General features: G+C 52.2%; 1 protein-coding gene across 1 annotated transcript; it reads left to right on the top strand.

Annotated features, from left to right (window-relative positions):
* The first annotated feature begins 2,967 nt into the window (after positions 1 to 2,967).
* LOC118713036 lies at positions 2,968 to 19,813 on the top strand. The gene is made up of 8 exons (XM_045577745.1): positions 2,968 to 3,083; positions 13,916 to 14,039; positions 14,476 to 14,604; positions 15,406 to 15,520; positions 16,954 to 17,027; positions 17,998 to 18,132; positions 18,518 to 18,558; positions 18,855 to 19,813. The coding sequence occupies exons 1-8, from the start codon at positions 2,973 to 2,975 to the stop codon at positions 19,110 to 19,112; spliced, it is 987 nt and encodes a 328-aa protein (XP_045433701.1). The 5' UTR covers positions 2,968 to 2,972; the 3' UTR covers positions 19,113 to 19,813.
* The last annotated feature ends 367 nt before the right edge of the window (positions 19,814 to 20,180 follow it).

Genomic DNA, 20,180 nt, shown 5'->3' with positions numbered 1-20,180 from the left:
TGCATGAAATTTGTGCACGGGGTGGGTGGGGTGTCCCTCAGCCCAGCCTGCACCCTCTCCAATCTGGGACCCGATCCCAGGTCTAAACAGGCAGTTGGACATTCCTCTCACAATTTAGGACTGCTGGCTCCCAAATGTTCGCCTGCCTGCCTTCCTGATTGCCCCTAACCACTTCTGCCAGCCAACCTGATCACCCCCTAACCACTCCTATGCCAGCCTGATTGATGTCTAACTGCTCCCCTGCTAGCCCTTTTGCCCCCAAACTTCCCTCCTCTGCTGGCCTGGTCACCCCTAACTGCCCTCCCCTGCAGAGTTGATTGCCTTCAACTGCCCTCCCTTACAGACCTGGTCCCTCTCAACTGCACTATCTTGCAGGCCTGCTGCCTCCCAACTGTCCTCTTCTGCTGGCCATCTTGTGGTAGCCATCTTGTGTCCACATGGGGGCAGAATTTTTGACCATATGGGGGCAGCCATCTTGTGTGTTGGAGTGATGGTCAATCTGCATATTACTCTTATTAGATAGGATAGAGGCCTGGTGCATGGGTGGGGGCCAGCTGGTTTGCCCTGAAGGGTGTCCCAGATCAGAATGGGGTTCCCTTGGGGCATGGGGCAGCCTGGGAGAGGGGTCTTTGGTGGTTTGCAGGGCAGCCACACCTCCCAGCAACCCAAGTGTAGGTCCTGGTATCTGAAATTTCTTTAGATTCTACAATTGAAACTTTCTAGCCTGGAGTAGAGCCAAACCTCTTGCACACTCATTTACCTTCTATAATTGAAACTTTGTAGCCTGGAGTGGAGGCCTAGGCGGGCCAGGGCAGGTGGAAAACTTGGCTTCCCCTGTTGCCGGAGGAAAACCTAGCCTGCTCTCTCCAACTTTGTGGCTGCCATTTTTCTTGGGATTTATCTTCTATAATTGAAACTTTGAATCCTTGAGTGGAGGCCTAGGCCGGCCAGGGTGTGTGGAAAGCGCGGCTTCCTCTATTGCCGGGGAACCCAAGCCTCTTAACTGCTCATCTTGGTTAGGGTTAATTTGCATACCCACTCTGATTGGTTGGTGGGCGTGGCTGGTGGGTATAGCAGGGGGATGGTTAATTTACATATTACTCTGTCATTAGGTAGGGTACTAGAGTCCTGATGCACAAATTCATTCACCAATGGATGCCTGGGTGGCAGGGATTGGCCGAAACCTGCAGTCCTACACTGCCTGCAGCTCCTTCCTGCCGCTCCCGCTCATCCTGGCCCCACTGTGCCTGCCTTGGGCTTGCCCCAATCAGTCCCGATCAGGAGAGGCTCGAGCTGCCGCAACAGTGCTCACCAGCCATGAGCCCTGCTTCTGGCACCTTCCCAAGAGGAGTGGCCTGTGGGATTGGGCTGAAACCAGCTCTCTGGCATACCCCGAGAGGTTTCAGATTGCGAGAGGGTGCACGGGCTGAGGGACCCCATCGTGCATGATAGGCTCAGGAGGGACTGTGGGAAGGGCTCCAGGGCTTGTCTGACCCATCTTGCTCAGTCCAGATTGGCCTGATCCCAGCAGCAAGTTAACCTACAAATTGGAGCATCTGCCCCCTTGTGGTCAGTGAATGTCATAGCAACTGGTCGACCAGTTGACTATCTGCCCCCTAGTCTCAGAGCACATATTAGCGAGTGGTTGAGCAACATTAGCATATCCTAATAAAAGGGTAATATGCAAATTGACAGTCACTACAACACACAAGATGGCTGCCCCCATGTGCTCAAAGACAGCTGCCCCATGTGGACACAAGATGGCTGCCACAAGATGGCCAGCAGGGGAGGGCAGTTGGGAGGGACAAAGCCTGATTGGAGGGCAGTTGGGATGACCAGGCCAGCAGAGGAAGGCAGTTGGGGAAGACTAGGGCAGTAGAAGAAGACAGTTAGGGGTGACCAGGCCAACAGGAGAGGGCAGTTTGGGGCAATCAGGCTGTAGGTCTGAGCCCTGGATGAATGTCTGGGTACTAGGAAGACCTTTGGGGCCCAGAAGGACTTCTGGGTCCTTGGGGGTGGTCTCACCTGGATTCTGTTTTTGAGGCCTGGGCCTCAGGATAATCTTAACGGCCCTACCATGATAGTTTGGTTCCCAGATGTAGGTGTGAGCCCAGGCTGGAGGTCTGGGTCCTCTGAGGGCAGTTCGGGCATGGGGGAAGTCTGAGTCACGGAGGCGGTCTGGTACCTCACCTGAGCATCTGGGTTATGGAAAAGTTGTTGGGGTTTCCCATTGAGATCTCATTCCCTGATACAACTCTGTGTTCCAGGTTTGTGGCCTGGGCCCCGGGTGGGCCTACTAGGCCCCGACATGAAGTCAGGGACCCGGATGTAGGTCTGAGCCCTGGATGTAGATCTGGGTATTCAAGCATGGTATGGTCACTAGGAGATGCTATGGGCCCAGGTGTGAGATTGGGACAAGGACAACCCTCGGGATGATGAAATGGTGGTCAGGACTAGCCTGGCTATTTGGCCTCCAATTAAGGAATAGGCAATCTGCTTGCATGGGTCCCAGGAATGGTCTTCTGATCCTTGACATATGGTCTGCGATCAGGAGGGAAGTCTGGGTCCTGGGAGGGCCTTTGGGGCCAGGGAGGGTCGTCTGGGCCCCTGGGGGCGGTCTGGTACCTCACTGGACCTCTGGGTTGTGGAAATGGTGGTCTGGGTTACAAACTGAGAAGTACACCCAGGATACAAGTCTGGATTCTGTGTTTGACGCCTGAGGCCCGGGATATTATTCTTGGCCTGGGCATGCTAGTCTGCGTCCCAGATGTTTGTGTAAACCCCAGCTTGCGTTTACAGGGGCGGGTAAGCCGGTCCAGAGGCAGGAAGGATGTGGGGAGGCACCGGTAGGCTGTGACAATAAAAGGTAAGGCGTGGTCTGAAAGCTGGAAAGGGGCGGGGTGTGTGTGTGGAGGGCGGGTGTCACCGTCCTATAAAAGCAAGGAAGTGCCCGCCTGGCTCAGAGGAGTAACATGGCCTGGAAGTCTATGAATATGTTACTGCTGCTCCTGCTGCTGCCGCTCCTGCCGCCGCTCCTGCTGCCGCTCCTGCTGCCGCCACCACTCCTCCTCCTCGGCACACCGGTGGGTGCTCGGCGGGATTAGGGGAGGGAAGACCCCATCAGCCAGGAGGGGGCAAGATAGGGGAGGGGGGGCAGGACGGAGTCTGAGTTCCAGAGTCCGGAGGGAAGCTGCACCCGCCCCGCAGTCCGGAGCCGCATGGGTAGGGATGTTTTGGGGTCCCAGGCTCTGTGCTCAGGGTGTATCCGTGGCTGAGCGCGAGCAGCGTACAGCACAGTCCCCACGGCGGCCCCTGCCCCGGCTCTCTGGTGACTGCTTGGGGACCCCCCAGGGCTGGGAGGGTGGGCACCGGGGAGGACACGGCCAGACCCGACTTCTCGCCACTTCTATGGAATGTGGAGTTTACGGAATTGGCACGGAAGAGGCAGTTGGACACGCGGAGGTTTCAGGAAAAGCAGCGCTGCTCAGTGGCGTAGCGTGGGCTTTCGTCGCCTGGGGCCGACCGGAAATTTGCCGCCCCCCATTTAAAAACGTCTGCGAAAATTTCTATTGCACCACCTGCTTCACCTGCCCCCCTTTCCGCACCCGCGTGGTCTGCTTGGCTTGAATCAGCGCGGGCGCGATTTGCAGTTATATTTTTTTAAATTTAAATATCATGGTGATTGCCGCCGCCCCTTTTGATACGCCGCCCGGGGCCATGGCCCCCTCGGCACCCCCCTCGCTACGCCACTGGGCCGCTGCTGACTCACGGGACCCTAAGACCCAGATCCTGAACCCCTTAGACAATGAGACTTCCTCCTTATTCACGGAGTGGCCAGATGATGATGATCTCTGAACGCATGCTATCACAGTAACAGGGCCCGATGTAAAGGCTGTCCTACTGCCGTGGAACAGATTTACCCATTCGTGTTTGAAAGCAGGAAAGAGATTAATTCATCACTTAATTGGTTAGAATCCCCAACCTCTTAAAACCTGCTGCACATTGGACTCAAAACAAAAGGAAACTGGACCAACAATAATTGAGAAAACAGACTCTTTTATTCATTCACGGCTACAGTGTAAAAAGCTCCAGTCCCTTTGGATTTTATTTCAAACTTTGCTGTAATATAAAAAGGAAGTTTACAAGACATGACACTGCTGCTTTTACATAAGAACATCTCTATTTATTTTCGCAGTAATTCTCATGTCCCCATAAGCAGAGCTGGCACAGTGTGCACTACCTTGAATTGTTTTCTTGTTGTTTTTTCCAGTTTGAGCTAATGTGCTTTATTTGTGAATAGTCTTTTACATTTTTGTAAGCTGAATACGGGCACCAAAGAACCTGTAAAAGTTATCTTTTTCAATTGAATATGCACAAATAAAAGTTTGGAAAAGGAAAAAACATACACACACACACACACACACACACACACACACACACACACACTGAGTGGCCAGATTATTATGTGTTCAGAGATCATAATAATCTGGCCACTCAGTGTATATACTAGAGAGAGGCCCAGTGCACGAAATTCATGCAGGGGGGAGTCCCCCTCAGCCCAGCCTGCACCCTCCAGTCGGGGACCCCCAAGGGTATGTCCAACTACTGGTTTAGGCCGGATCTGGCCTAAACTGGCAGTCAGACTTCCCACTCAATCCTGGACTACTGGCTCCTAACTGCACTCCACCCCTCGCCAGCCTGGTAGCCCCCAACTGCGCCCGCCCCCTCCCCTCCCCTGCCGACATGGTTGCCCCTGACTGCCCCTCTCTTCCAGCCTGGTCACTCTTCACTGCCCACCCCACCTCCCGCTGGCCTGGTTGTCGCCAACTGCCCCCCTCTGCTGGCCTGGTCACCCCTCACTGCCTCTCACTCCCACCCCTACCCCACCCCAGCAGGCCTGGTAGCCCCACACAGCCTGCTGTTCCATTGTTACTGGGAGGACATCCTAACAATTTGCATATTACCCTTTTATTAGCATAGATTCCTGAGTTTCTCTGTTTCCTAACTACTGGCTTCTGTAGTGGACTCTCACAGCACCCCTCCCTGTCCTGTCCCCTCCTCCACGGCCCCCCCCCCCCCCCCCCCCCCCAGAGAATCAGTTCGATGGTTAACTTAGATTGTATCTAATTCCACCCTGGATGGCTCTGGTGACCTCCCTCTAGCTAAGCTGTTCGGTCCTTGGTTTGGGCCCCTGTAGGCTGGATGTATTTAGCTAAATAGATCAGATAACTAAGGAAGGGGCAGGACTCCAAGAATGCACATGTGAGGGTACAAGGTCTGGCCGCTGGTCTCCTGTATTCTTTCTCAAATGGAGTTAATTATCAGCTCGAAAGATTGTGCAACAGCAGGCATGTTACTGGGACAAATTCAGATTGCTAGCCCCCCAAAATGTCTTATGGTATGTACTTCCATCTCCTTACATCTTCCTCTATCTCTTTTTTCAGTGTCGTGTAGTTTTCCGCATATAGGTCCTTTACTTCCTTAGTTAAATTTATTCCTAGGTATCTTAATTTTTTTGGTGCGATGGTAAATGGAATTGCTTTTTTAGTCTCTGTTTCTGCAGTTTCTCTGTTGGTGTATAGAAAAGCCATGGATTTCTTGGCATTAATTTTGTATCCTGCTACATTGCCAAATTCATTTATTAAGTCAATTAGTTTTTTAATGGAGTCTTTTGGGTTTTTTATGTACAATATCATGTCATCTGCAAATAAGGATAACTTTACTTCTTCTTTTCCAATTTGGATGCCTTTTATTTCCTCCTCTTATCTAATTGCAATGGCTAGTACTTCCAGTACTATGTCAAACAGGAGTGGCGAGAGTGGGCATCCCTGTCTTGTTCCTGTTCTTAGAGGGAATGGTTTTAGTTTTTTCCCATTGAGTATGATGTTGGCTGTGGGTTTATCATACATAGCTTTATTATGTTGAGGTATGATCCTTGTACTCCCACCTTGTTAAGAGTTTTTATCAGAAAAGGGTGTTGGATTTTATCGAATGCTTTTTCTGCATCAATTGATATGATTATATGATTTTTATCTTTCAATTTGTTTATGTGATGTATCACATTTATTGATTTGCGGATATTGTACCATCCTTGCATTCCTGGAATAAATCCTACTTGGTCGTGGTGTATGATCTTTGTGGTGTTCTTCTGGAGTCGATTTGCTAGAATTTTGTTGAGGATTTTGGCATCTATGTTCATGAGGGATATTGGCCTGTAATTCTCTTTCATTGAGCTGTCTTTATCTGGTTTTGGTATTAGGGTGATGCTGGCTTCAGAGAAGGAATTTGGAAGTGTTCCTTCCTCTTGGATTTTTTGGAATAGTCTGAGGAGGATAGTTTTTAGTTCTTCCTTGAATGTTTGGTAAAACTCTCCTGTGAAGCCATCTGGCCCTGGGCTTTTGTTTGCTGGAAGCTTTTTGATGACTGTTTCAATTTCTTCCCAAGTCACTGGTTTATTGAGATTTTTAGATTCTTCCTGATTGAGTTTTGGAAGATTATATTTTTCTAGGAATATGTCCATTTCCTCCAGGTTGTTCAGTTTGTTGGAGTAGAGTTGTTCATAGTATTTTGTAACAATCCGTTGTATTTCGGTGGGGTCTGTTGTTACTTCACCTCTTTCATTTCTGATTTTGTTTATTTGGGTCCTTTCTCTTTGTTTCTTGGTTAGTCTGGCTAGAGGTCCATCTATCTTGTTTATCCTTTCAAAGAACCAGCTCTTGGTTTTGTTGATCTTATGTATTGTTTCTTTGGTCTCTATGTCGTTTATCTGTGCTCTGATTTTTGTTATTTCCTTCCTTCTACTTACACTGGGCTTTTCTTGTTGCTCTTTTTCTAACTCTTTGAGTTGTAGAGTTAGATCACACATGTCAAACACAAGGCCCGCGGGCCAAATTTGTCCCGCCAGGCCTTGCAATGTGGCCCGCACCGCGCTGTCATCACTGCACTCCGCTGCGTTCCATCACAATGACAGTTTATGACTGTTCAGTAAACCATTCGGCCCGCAATTTAGGCTGGATTTTAGATTTTGGCCCCTTCTCTGATTGAGTTCGACACCCCTAAGTTAGATCATTTGTTACACTTTTTTCTAGTTTTTTGCAATAGGCTTGTAAGGATATGAACTTCCCTCTCAAAACTGCTTTTGCTGTGTCCCATAGATTTTGGATTGTTGTGTTTTCATTGTCATTTGTTTCCAGGATGTTTTTAATTTCTTCCTTGATTTCTCTGGTAACCCAGTCCTTGTTTAATAGCATGCTGTTTAGTCTCCATGTGTTTGATTTCTTTGGATTATTTTTATTGTAGTTAATTTCCAGTTTTATGCCATTATGGTCTGAGAAGATGCTTGATATGATTTCTATCTTCTTGAATTTGAAGAGACTTTGCCTATGTCCCAAAATGTGGTCTATCTTTGAGAATGTCCCATGTGCATTTGAGAAGAATGTATATTCTGTGGCTTTGGGGTGGAATGTTCTGAAGATGTCAATTAATTCCATCTGGTCTAGTGAGTCATTTAGGATTGATATTTCTTTGCTGATTTTTTGTTTAGATGATTTGTCGAAGGGTGACAGTGGGATATTAAAATCTCCTACTATGATTGTATTGCTGTTAATCTCTCCCTTAATGTTCTCCAGCAGTTTTTTTAAATGTATTTGGGTGCTCCCGTATTGGGTGCATATATATTTACCAGGGTTATTTCTTCTTGTTTGATTGCTCCCTTTAGTATTATGAAGTGGCCTTCATTGTCTCTTATTATGTCCTTCACTCTGAGATCTAATTTGTCAGATATAAGTATTGCTACCCCAGCTTTCTTTTCATTTCCATTTGCCTGGAAAACCTTTTTCCATCCCTTCACCCTCAGTCTGTGTACATCTCTTTTTCTGAGGTGGGTTTCTTGTAGACAACAGATGTATGGGTCTTGTTTTCTTATCCAATCTGTTACCCTATGTCTTTTGATTGGAGCATTTAAACCATTTACATTTAATGTTATTAATGATAGGTACTCATTTGATGCCATTTTTATTCTATACCCCTGTGTTCCTTCTTTGCTTCCTATTTCTTTATTTTTACAGTAGACCCTTTAGCATTTCTTGCATTGCTGGTTTGGTGGAGATAAATTCCTTTAGTCTTTTTTTGTCTGTGAAGCTCCTGATTTCCCCTTCAGTTTTGATTGATATTCTTGCTGGGTACAGTATTCTTTGATTCAGACCCTTTCTTTGCATGACTTTGTATATTTCATCCCATTCCCTTCTGGCCTGATAAGTTTCTGTTGAGAAATCAGTTGTTAGTTTGATGGGGGTTCCTTTATATGTAACTTTCTGTCTCTCTCTGGCTGCTTTTAAGATTCTAACTTTGTCATTGGTGTTTGCCAATTTAATTATAATATGTCTTGGCGTCGGTCTTCTGGGATCCATTTTGCTTGGGACTCTGCGAGCATCTTGGATTTGTGTGGGTTTTTTCTCTATCTCAGGAAAATTTTCTGTCATTATTTCTTGAAATACGTTTTCCATATCTACCTCGGTTTTCTTTCCTTCCGGAACCCCTATTATTCGAATATTGTTTTGTTTTGCATTGTCCCAAAGCTCCTGTAGGCTCTCCTCCTGCTTTTTAATTTTTTTTTCTAGAAGCTGCTCTAATTGGGTATTTTTTTCCATCTTGTCTTCTAGCTCACTGATGCGATCCTCTGCTTCTTCTAGTCTGCTCTTGATGTTTTCTATTGAGTTTTTCATAGTAGCGATGTCATTTTTCATTTCATCTTGAGTCATCTTCATTTCCTCTTGGGTTTTTTTCATTTCCTCTTGGGTCTTACTCATATTGTCAAATTTGTCTTCCATTCTTTTTAGCCATCTTAAAATCGTTACTCTGAATTCTTGCTCTGGTAGGTTGCTTGCCTCTATATCGTTTACTTCCTTTTCTGGTGAAGCCTGCTTTTCTTTCATATGCGGGCTGTTTTTTGGTCTCCCCATGATCTAGGATGTCTGGTTGTGTAGTTCTCTCTCTCCTGCTTTGATTTAACGGCACAAAATACAACACAACCAGGTACAACACACAAGGCACTGAATAGAAATGTGTTTGCGATATTAATAACCACCAATAAGGGTGACTAGAACCCAGCTAACAAAAACATACAATCAAACAAAAAGCATAGGCAAATCAATCTTATAAAAGAAAAGCATACAACTTCAGTAAAGTTAACATTCAACATACAATTTCAAAGAGTTAGAGAGAAAGACTGTTTTGTTTTTTTTTGTTTTGTTTTGTTTTTAGGACCACTGCGAGGGAGGTGTGAATGGGTTTGGAGCAGGTAGTTGGAAATTAGATATATACAAGTAGGGTGAAATTTTAGGAGGGGATAGACAGAAGGAATGGGGGAAATCTAGAGCAGGAAAGGGTTAAGATAAACAGGGTATCAAAGGAAAAGATTGGAAAGAGGGTGAAGGCATAAAGGTAGGGTTGAGATTGAATAAAGCGTTGGAGAAAGAAGGATAGATAAAGACTGTAGAACAGTAATCCTGAAATTAAAAAAAAAAAAAATATATATATATATAATCAAATGAAATAAAAATAATAAAAATAAACAAAAGAAAATAAGATGAAAAAGGTAAATTAGTAGTAGTAATAATGTTGATTACATATACAATGTAATAATTATCAAGATAAAATCAAGCCGGGACCGGTTTGGCTCAATGGATAGAGCGTCGGCTTGGGGACTGAAGGGACCCGGGTTCGATTCCAGTCAGGGGCATGTGCCTTGGTTGTGGGCATATCCCCGGTAGGGGGTGTGCAAGAGGCAACTGATCGATGACTCTCTCTCATCGATGTTTCTAACTCTCTATCTCTATCCCTTCCTCTCTGTACAAAATCAATAAAATATATTAAAAAAAAAAAGATAAAATCAAGTGAGGAAAAAGAAAAAAAATAGTTTCTTGAGTAAACGTTGCAAATAATGAAAACAAAAATAAAAAACAAAAATTTAAAAATTAAAAAAAATAATAAAATTTAAACATTTTAATTAAAATTTGCAGTAATGAAGGTCATTCACTTCCTCTATTGTTATGATCCAGTCCTGATTTTTAAGCAGGTTTTGCTTTGTTTTTATTACACTAGAGTCAATTGGTGAATTAGCCTCTGGGGGCAGTGTTTCTAGGTTGACTTCCAGACTCTAGAGTAGGGGTGTCGAACTCAATCAGAGAAGGGGCCAAAATCTAAAATCCAGCCTAAATCGCGGGCTGAATGGTTTACTGAACAGTCATAAACTGACAATGTTAACCAGAAATGTGAATTTAAAATGAGTGGAACAATCTTTTCCTTAACAGTGCTGTTAACCAACTCACATGCTATCAAGGATTTGGCCCGCGGGCCTTGTGTTTGACACATGTGCTCTAGAGCCTCTCCAGCCCCCCCCCCCCTCTGAAGCTGGAACTACCGAGGGGGGGAGGGGGCAGGTCCGAGCAACTGGAATCTCCCGCAACTCTCCGATATCCCTCCAAGCCAGATCCAAATGTGTTGCTCTTTAGATATCTCCCCTGTTAGGAGCCCCGTCCACTTTCAAGGGTGACAACAGCCCAACAGCGGGGGCTTCTACTTGTAATTGCCGCCCTTGTCCTCCAGCTTCCGCGAGCGCGCTCAGTGCGCGCAGGCTTTTTGTTTTCGCTGCGGGCGCTCTCCACCCTCTCCCTGCGAAATCTGACCTTTTCGCTGAGCAGTGGGGCAATCCTGTGAGGGCAGGCGTTCGCGCCGCCTGGGATCCGCGTTCTGGGGGTCACAGATGCTTGATGGTCGCTGCGGCTGTGGATATTCAGGCCTCTGACACTATCCTATCTTCCTCTCAAGATGGCGAGGTTTCCCCGTCCAAGCCGGTAGGTAGCTCCGGGCAGGGACACAGCCCTCGTCAGTGCTTCCCTGTGAGGGGCACCTCTGTCAGCAGCCCCCCAGCAGTTTCTTCTGGTGTTCACTGTCTCCCAGCTTGCCGATAAACACTCACAGCACAAGACCCTCAGTTGCTCTCTCTTTCTGCTTCGGGAGAGGGCTCAGAATCCGCCCATCTATTCTTCCGCCATCTTACCTCCTCTCCCTTCTCTCTATTTTTACTTTTGACTGGAGGCCTGGTGCACAGATTCATGCACAGGTGGGGTCCCTTGGCCTGGCTTGCAATTGGGCTGACAGGGCCCTCTCTCCCAGTCCCGATTGGGTCTGGGCCAGCTGGCTGGGGGGGAGGGGGGAGGTGGAGGGACAGGAGGTTGGCTGTGGGAATGCATTGACCACCCAGGGGCAGCTCCTGTGTTTAGCGTCTGCTCTCTGATGGTCAGTGTGTTGTGGGGTCGAACCCTGGGTTCAAAATAAGACCACTGGAGGCTGATGATTTATTAAAAAAAAAAAAAAAAAAAAAAAAAACAGGCAAAGATTTATTGAAATATCTGGCCAGGACAGCCACAAGAGCACCACACGCAGGCGGATTCCACACGACTGGCCTGCTTCAGGGGCAGGTAGTTCTTTTTAAAGGTTCTGAGAAGGAAAACCCCTATTTTGCAACAAACTGTTGTTTGGAATTTTCTGCTGTTCTTCCTAGACAAAATGTTGCTGTCTGACCTTGTAGGCCAGAGACCAGATATGCCCACCATCTCAATACCATGCCAGGTGTCAAGGCCAGCATCGAGATAACCACTAAGTGCACATAGGCTGGCTCTTTAATTAAAAAAAAAAAAAAAAAAAAGGAAGTTCTGCCTGTAACTACCCTATTGTTTAAGCAAGTAAGTGAAGGTCGAAGTCAGAATAGTAGGGTTAAAATTCAAACGGCAGTTTTTACCCAAGTATGATTGCTACCATATTTCAAGTGCGCATCATAGCTATTGGCTGGTCATCTGGTTGTCTGTTGTCCGGTCATAACAGTTGCTTAGGCTTTTATATACGTAGATAATTTTTTCCTGTATTGATTAAGGCATTACATATGTGTCCTTATTCCCCTTTGCCCCACTGTAGTTATTTCTCTTTAGTTGGGGGCTGGGGGGAAGGTTGTATCAGCCTTATTGAAGACTTATCGATAGGTTTAAAGTGTGGGTTCAAGTGCCGGCTGCCGCACAGGGGCACATGCATGCCCACACCTGCTTTCACCAGCCCAGGCACACCTGCGTGTTCAGGGCTGCCTCAGTGGGGGTTCTGGGCCCCTGCACTTGGTGTGGGCAGCTCTGGACCAGGTGGAGGCAGGTGGCAGGCCAAGGTGGCTGCAGCCAGGTCCCCAGGAGCTTCTGAGGCAACACGCCCCCCGTCCTGGAGGCCAGGTATTAATGGGGTATCTACACGGCTCGGGCGCCATAGGTCCCATGGGCAGGGCGGATGCAGGGACTGGCCCGGGAGCAGGTTGATTTTCTCAGGATTCTGTTGGCGGGAACATGCCAGGCGGCCCCTCCTTGGTTGTGGGCACATCCCCAGGAGGTGTGTGCAGGAGGCAGCTGATCGATGTTTCTCTCTCATCGATGTTTCTAACTCTATCCCTCTCCCTTCCTCCCTGTAAAAATCAATAAAATACATTAAAAAAATAAAATAAACATGGCTTCATTGTGCCTGTTCATCCCAATGACAGCTTCCTATGGACTCTCAGTGAGAGTGGAAGGGAAGACAGAGAGAGAAAGATACATCGATTGGTTGCCTCCTGCACCCGCCCAGACCAGAGCCCGGGATTGAGTTGGAATCGAACCTGGGACCCTTCAGTCCACAGGCTGGTGCTCTAACCACACCAGCGGGGCCCCTCGGCTCACCTTCCGCCTCGGTGCATTTGGATGGAGAGTTTATCTCTCAGAGACGCAGTGTGAGGGATGGTTTATTCTCCCATCCTGCCCTCTGTCTGCGATGGGCGATGGGCGATGGGCGAGTCAGACGCATTTGCATGTAAAGTACCCTATTTTTTGGACCATAAGACGCACTTTTTTCCCCCAGAAGTGGGGGGAAAAAGTCCCTGCGTCTTATGGTCCAAATATAGCCTACACATATACTTTTAAAAAAAAGTTTTTTTACTTGCCCTGCTCTGTGTGGTCTCTGTGTGCTTGCCCAGCTCTAAAATGGTTCTAAATGCTGCTGTTTACTTTACAGGGTTGATTACATGTGTTTATGACTGTGATGTTGGGTTTTAATGCACATAAAATATTTTAGGACACTATTTGTTTCAGAATCTTTTTTTCTTCATTTCCCTTCTCTAAAAACTGGTGTGTCTTATGGTCCGGAGCGTCTCATGGTCTGAAAAATACAGTAATTACTGTGGAGGAGTGACTTCCTCCTACCAGGCTGCTGTCCTGGGTCCCAGTTGCTGATGCTCCCCCCCCCCCCCCCCCCCCCCCGCCTTTCTCTCCTGAAATCAAGCAGAGTCACACGCCCTCAACCATGTGGTCTCATCGCGGTCACTACACTGTTGCTACCCTGCCCCGCAATCTGTCAGCCGCCCCCAACCCCACTGCTCTCTCTGCAGGGGCCGCCGGGCTCAGACCCGCTGAGGGGTGCAGCCTGCCTCTGTTCCTCCTCCCGTGGGCACCCCTGCCTGCTCCTGAGAGCTGCTGGCCTGAGGGGCGGCCACCCCAGGTCACGTCTCTGCTGATGTTGATGCTGTTGTTGCTAAATTCTTTTCACGTGTAAAACCTGTACGTGGGGACACGTGGGGACATGTTCACCCCAAGGAGGTGGGACGGGAAGGCCGCTGACCCCGCCTGTGGAGCCCGTGCACGCGTGACCCCTGGCTCCTGGGCCACCAGCACGGGGATCCCCTGGCCCCCTGTCTCCCCAGGCTGCTGCGTGCAGAGCCCGTGCACGCGTGACCCTCCGGTTCCCGGGAGGTGCTCTGCGTGGGCGGGCGTGCTCTGGCCCCCGAGGGGTGACAGTAGGATGGGGGTGGGGGCGGCATGAACGCGGTGTGACGAGGTTCCCGTCTTTGCAGCTGACCCTGAACACCTCTAGCAACCTGTCGTCTGAGCCGAGCGCGGCGAGACTGAGCCTGGGCAGCTGGTGCGGGCCCGGCGAGTACCAGTCTGCCTGGCACTGCTGTCTGTGCTGCCCCCCAGGTGAGTGGGGCAGGCCCTGTCCGCTGGGCCCCGCCCTGACGCCTGACTAGCCACGGCTCTGACGGGGTGGCAGGGAGGAGGCGGCCCTGGCACCGTGCTGGCCAGCAGAGTACGTGTCCACCCCGGGGCCTTCCAGGCTGGGCCCCCGGCCCATGGCAGCCAGGACGCTGGGCTGCGCCTGGGGGGGTCTCAAAGGTGTGTCCTGGGTGGGGTCGGGTCCCTGGGTGCCCCACCACACAGCTGTTGGGGGAGCAGTGGGGGAGCAGTGGTTTCGTCATTTCCATGACCTGGTAACACGCAGAGATGACTTGAATGCAAACGCCAGGGACTGGATTTGTGTCTTCTCACCGAGAGGCCACCCAGGGCCAGGCGTGGAGGCCGCACAGTGGGGTGCGGGCTGCCTGGTGGGTCTGACCCACCCCGACCTCTTGCTCAGGCCACTATGTCGAGGAGCCGTGCAGCAGCCCTCACACCCAGAGCGAGTGTGTGGTGTGTGACACGGGGACGTACATGGAACACGCCAACAGCCTGCGGTCCTGCCTGCTGTGCGCCACCTGCCGCACGGGTGAGTCCCGGCCCCCGAATCTTGACCTTGAGCCCGAAGCCCCTTGCATGTCCCTCACTGGGGAGCGAGCCCACAACATGTGCCTTTTACCGGGAATTGAACCTGAGACCCTTCAGTCTGCAGGCTCACACTTTATTCCACTGAGCCAAACCAGCCAGGGTAGGAATATGTGTGTGTGTGTGTGTGTGTGTGTGTGTGTGTGTGTATATATATATTATATATATTAAATTTTTAAAAAAGCGTTTTCCAAAGGTGTAAACTTGAGGATAATTCAAAAAAGAAAAATCAATGGGAAAAATATCCTGGAGTGGTGATTAACCAAATAAACAAATAAATAGATAAGTGAATGGATGAATGAATGAATGAAATCAGTAAAAATGTAATTAAGAGAGAAAAAGAAAAAGTCTCTGAGGAGTGGAGGGGTGGACCGTCTCACATCTGCCAGAGCCAGAGCCGCACATGGGGGCAGGGTGGCGGGGACTCCTGCCCAATGGGAGACGTGGGATCAGGGCCGGCCCTCGGGAGAAACATTGGGGTGTAGTGGGTGATGTTCCCACGGGCCCAAACCACTCCACACCCGCCCTCCCACCTCTGTGGACACCGGGGCCTGCTCTCCCGTGTGTCAGAGCCGTCCGTGTGCACCCCGTGTCCACTGGCAGGGAAGGCAGATAAAGCGACACGTGACTTCGCACAGTGCCCCCAGGGAGACCAGCCCTGGTCCCTGACCCAGCGGCCAGAAGGGGCCGGTATGGGTGGACAGTCCCAGCCCCTGTGCCTGACCCGCCTTCCCCTCCCCCGCAGATCAGGAGATGGTGAGTGATTGCACCCCAACACAGGACCGGCAGTGCCAGTGCAAGCCCGGGGAGTACTACTGCGACTCGGAGCACTGCCTGGAGGGCTGCTACCCCTGCACCAGGTACCGCCTCGGGCGCGGGCAGCCCTGCCGCCTGGGTCCCCGCCCGCCCGGGGCCTGTCTGCCTCGGGTTGTGCAGCGGCCCCCTCGGTGCTCCCGCCTGGAGCCTGGCAGCACCCGCCCTGTGGAGGCGCCTGCAGATGAAGCGAACCCCTGGCCTGGCTGTGTCCCCCGGGGCCGCCCTGGGCCAGGCTCCGTCCACCCACAGAGCCACCGCCCGCTCACCCCTCCAAAGCCCCCGAGGAGTCGGGCACAGAGGCCAAAGCTCAGGGACCCAGACGGGGCCCCGAGGGGTATAGAGGGCAGGGGCTGTGGGAGAAGCAGAGGCCCGAGGAGGGAGGGCATGTGGGAACCATCGACGGTTCGGAGGGGCAGCTCTGGGCAGGGGAAGGGCCTTCTGGGGAGACATGACAGCGGGAAAAACGCTAGCAGAATGGCTCCCTTTTTATTTATTTTTTAAAAATATATTTATTGATTTTTCACAGAGAGGAAGAGAGAGATAGAGAGTTAGAAACATCGATGAGAGAGAATCATCGGTCAGCTGTCTCTTGCACACCCCCTACTGGGGATGTGCCCGCAACCAAGGTACATGCCCTTGCCCGGAATCGAACTCGGGACCTTTCAGTCTGCAGGCCGATGCTCTATCCACTGAGCCAAACCGGTCCGGGCAGAATGGCTCCCTTTTTAAAATAAATGGGTTTTAATTGATGTCAGAGAGGAAGGGAGAGGGAGAGAGAAAGTCAATGATGAGAGAGAATCATGGACCTGCTGCCTCCTGCACCCTCACCTCCACACCCCCTGCCAGGGATGGAGACCCCAACCCGGGCCTGTGCCCTGAGCAGGAACCGCACTGTGACCCCCTGGGTCCTGGGTTGATGCTCACCCTGAGCCATGCCGGCCGGCTCCAGGTCCTTCACTCTGTGACCCTGGAGTTCGGGGTCTCAGAATGCGCCTCCCGCACTCAAAGGGCAGGTGGGGAACCCGGTGATGGGGGCAGGCATGGGGCTGGGGGCTTAGAGGTTCCTCCGGGGTCCCCACTCAGCTGTGCAGAGAGCTGTTACGCGACGGGAGGCCTTCGAAAGCAAGGGCTCGTCCTGGGTCTAAACACACCTCCCCGTGACTTCAGAACAGGAAACAAAGAATGACCACGCCCTAATTTTGCGACCACGAGGAAGGACGCCTGATAGCCGGGCCTCTCCCCGGCTCCCAGGCCTGCAGACGGGGCCCAGCAGCTTCCCCGGGAGGGACCTCGGGGGCTCCCCACCCCGCTGTGGGGCGTGGGCCATGACCTCTGAGAGGCTGCTGGTTCTGGGGTGAGCACAGCGGGGCGGGGAGCTCTCTGGGGGACCCAGACCCGGAGCCCACCCGCTGCTGGCGACAGCGCCCCGGGCCCTGGGCAGAGGTGGCGGGAGGAACAGTGGCGTCTCCCTCCCCAGGTGCCCCGAGGGGAAGGTGGTCCTACAGGCGTGCAACGCTACAGCGGACACCCGGTGCGGCCTGCCGGGCCCAGGTAAGGGGCTCCTGTCGTGTGTAACGTGTACGTTCTGGGGACGAGAACCGCGTCAGAAAATTCACCATTTTATGGCGAACAATTTACTTATTTAAATATACTTTTTATTGATTTCGGAGAGGAAGGGAGAGAGAGAGAGAGAGAGAGCGACATCAGTGATGAGGGAGAAGCATGGACCAGCTGCCTCCTGCTCGCCCCACACTGGGGATCATGCCCGAAACCAGGAGTGGAACCGTGACCTCCTGGTTCACAGGCCGCCGCTGACTGCACCCGGCTGGGCCACAGTGACAGTTCCATGGCTCTGAGCACCCAGCGGGGTCACCGGGGACACGGCCTGACCCAGGACGTCCCTTCAGGGGGACATCAGAGCACCACTTCCTCCAACACTCACGTGGCCGGGAACCCCCTGAGACCTGGCACCGGGGCTCCCCATGGGGGCGGGGTCAGCCCTACCTGCCCTGGGGGTGCCGGCCCCCCAGGAAGGCTCGCAGGCTGAACGGGCCTGCCCCCAGGCCTCTCCCCAGGGGCCCGTCTGCTGGGCCAGCGAGTGGAGATGCTGTTCGTTTCGTTTTAGGGTCCATGTCCTGGGAATGAGAGCTTCCCCCCCCCCCCCCCCAGTCTGTCTCTCCCCAGTTACTCATCCCTCAGCAGCGCCTCCAGGAAGTCCTTCTTGTTAAGGGTGAATAATGCTCCAGTGTGCATGCATAGGTGGTGCATGCATAGGTGGTGCATGCATAGGTGGTGCATGTGCGCATGTGTGCACACGTGTGTGCGACACGTAACTTCTCTATACTTCCTCGGCAAGCGAGCACAGAGGGTTGCAGTGCTGTGGCCCCGTGAACACGAGGTGCTGACCTCCTCAGCCTCGTGCTGCGTGTCCTTCAGGCGCCTCCCCGGGCAGCGCTGGGTCTGGCCTGGGTCCGGGCTGCCGTGAAGGGCGGAGTGGCCGCTGAGGCGTGTCTGTCCGCAGGGCCGAAGAGCAGGCACCGGCTCCTGTGGGCCGCGGGCTGGCTGTTCTCCCCAGTGGCTGGGGCCCTCGTCCTTCTCTACATCAGGAAGCCCGGAGACGGAGGAGGCCAGGCGGCCCGCTGCTGTCTCTGTGCAGGTGGGACTGGGCTGGGCATCGGACAGGAGGCGGTGATGGGGCAAGTCCGGGCGCCTGAGGGAGGACAGGGCAAGGCCTAAGTTGGCCGGTACCTGGGGCTGAGGGCTGGCTAGATTGGGGGTCCCTCCTGCCATGGATGGGTGCCAGGGCCATCTCCCAGGTGGCAGCCCTGGCTGAGGCCAGGGTGTGGGGCAGGTCTGAGGGGCAGAGCCAGGGGCCCTGGGCTCGGGCTCCTGGAAGGTTCTGGAAACAGAAAAGAGGGGCAAGGCACAGTGGCCCTTCCTGTAGCTTCCTGATCTTGGGGGGAGGGTGATCGCTTCTGAGCCATCTCAGCTCAGAGGAACCTCCTGGCACCTCCGTGACCACCCGCCGTCTGTCTCCCCAGGATGTGTCTCCACCAGACGTCCTGACAGAACGGAGAGCCTGGTGAGTGGCGCCCAGGCCAGGCCGGCCCCGGAGGGGAGGTGGCGGGACCCACTCCAGCTCCATTGAGGCCCTCTCTGCCCGAGCGTCAGCCGAACGAGAGCCGAGGGCCTGAGCCGGATGTGCCTTAGACTCTGGAGGGCCCAATCCACATGGGGAAACTGAGGCACCGAGGCCCGCAGAGCCAGCCATGAGGGCAGTGCTGAGACCAGAGGCGGCCGGGCCCCACTGAGCTGTGGGCCCCTATCCTCTTGTGGGGGCGCCTGGGCTGACCCCTGACCCTTGTCTTGCCTTTCCAGGTGCCTGAGAGCTCAGGGCCCTTCGTGTCATCGCCTGAGACCCGCGATGCAGACACTCCGGTCCCCGCGATGGGGGCCCGCCTCCTGCCTGAAGGCCGCCTGGACGTGGCGTCCGAGTCCCTGATCCTCCCCGGGCCCCCGGAGAGCCCAGCGGGGGTGGACGGCCCGTGGCCGGAGGTGGAGGCCGGTGATGAGGCCGGGCCCCACGCTGGTCACCACGGCCTGACACTTCTTCACTCCCCCGCAGCCCCGGCCTAAGGGTAATGGTTAAGGTCCTGGTGGATCGTTTGGGCGCAGAGCTCTGGGCTGCAGCTGAGGAGCTCAGGAGGCCCTCAAGGCCCATCGTCCCACCTCAGAGACCAGGTGACCACACAGGATGGTCTGAAATCAAAACTTTCCCACCCTGGCCAGGGTTGCTCAGTGGTTAGCACGTTGGACTATGCACGGAAGGGTTGGAAGATCTATTTCTGGTCCTGGGCAGTGGCGTAGCGAGGGGGGTGCCGAGGGGGCCATGGCCCCGGGCGGCGTATCAAAAGGGGCGGCGGCAATCACCATGATATTTAAATTTAAAAAAATATAGGTATATGTAAAACTGCAAATCGCGCCCGCGCTGATTCAAGCCAAGCAGACCACGCGGGTGCGGAAAGGGGGGCAGGTGAAGCAGGTGGTGCAATAGAAATTTTCGCAGACGTTTTTAAATGGGGGGCGGCAAATTTCCGGTCGGCCCCAGGCGACGAAAGCCCACGCTACGCCACTGGTCCTGGGCTCAGACTTGGGTTGCAGATTCACCCCCTGCCCCCCTTCAGAGCCCCTGCGTGAGACAACCAATCGATGTGTCTCTTTCACCAGGATACGTGTCTCTCTCTCGGCCCCCCTCCCTCCATCCTTTATACCCCCTTTGGAGACTCCATGGAAAACATATCCTCATCAAAACAACAATGAGCCGAAACCGGTTTGGCTCAGTGGTAGAGCATCGGTCTGCGGACTGAAAGGTCCCAGGTTCGATTCCGGTCAGGAGCATGTACGTTGGTTGTGGGCACATCCCTGGTAGGTGTGCAGGAGGCAGCTGGTCGATGTTTCTCTTTCATCGACGTTTCTAGCTCTCTCTCTCTCTCTCTCCCTTCCTCTCTGTAAAAAATCAATAAAAATATTTAAAAAAACACACAACAACAATGAGGCACCACCTCACACCTGTCAGAATGGCAATCATCAACAAATCAACAAACGACAAGTGCTGGCGAGGATGCGGAGAAAAAGGAACCCTTGTGCACTGCTGGTGGGAATGCAGACTGGTGCAGTCACTGTGGAGAACAGTATGGAGTTTCC

The sequence above is a fragment of the Pipistrellus kuhlii genome, unplaced genomic scaffold (assembly GCF_014108245.1).
Source record: "Pipistrellus kuhlii isolate mPipKuh1 unplaced genomic scaffold, mPipKuh1.p scaffold_m20_p_9, whole genome shotgun sequence".
In the NCBI taxonomy this organism is placed as follows: Eukaryota; Metazoa; Chordata; class Mammalia; order Chiroptera; family Vespertilionidae; genus Pipistrellus; species Pipistrellus kuhlii.
This window is presented reverse-complemented; position numbering and strand designations above follow the sequence as displayed.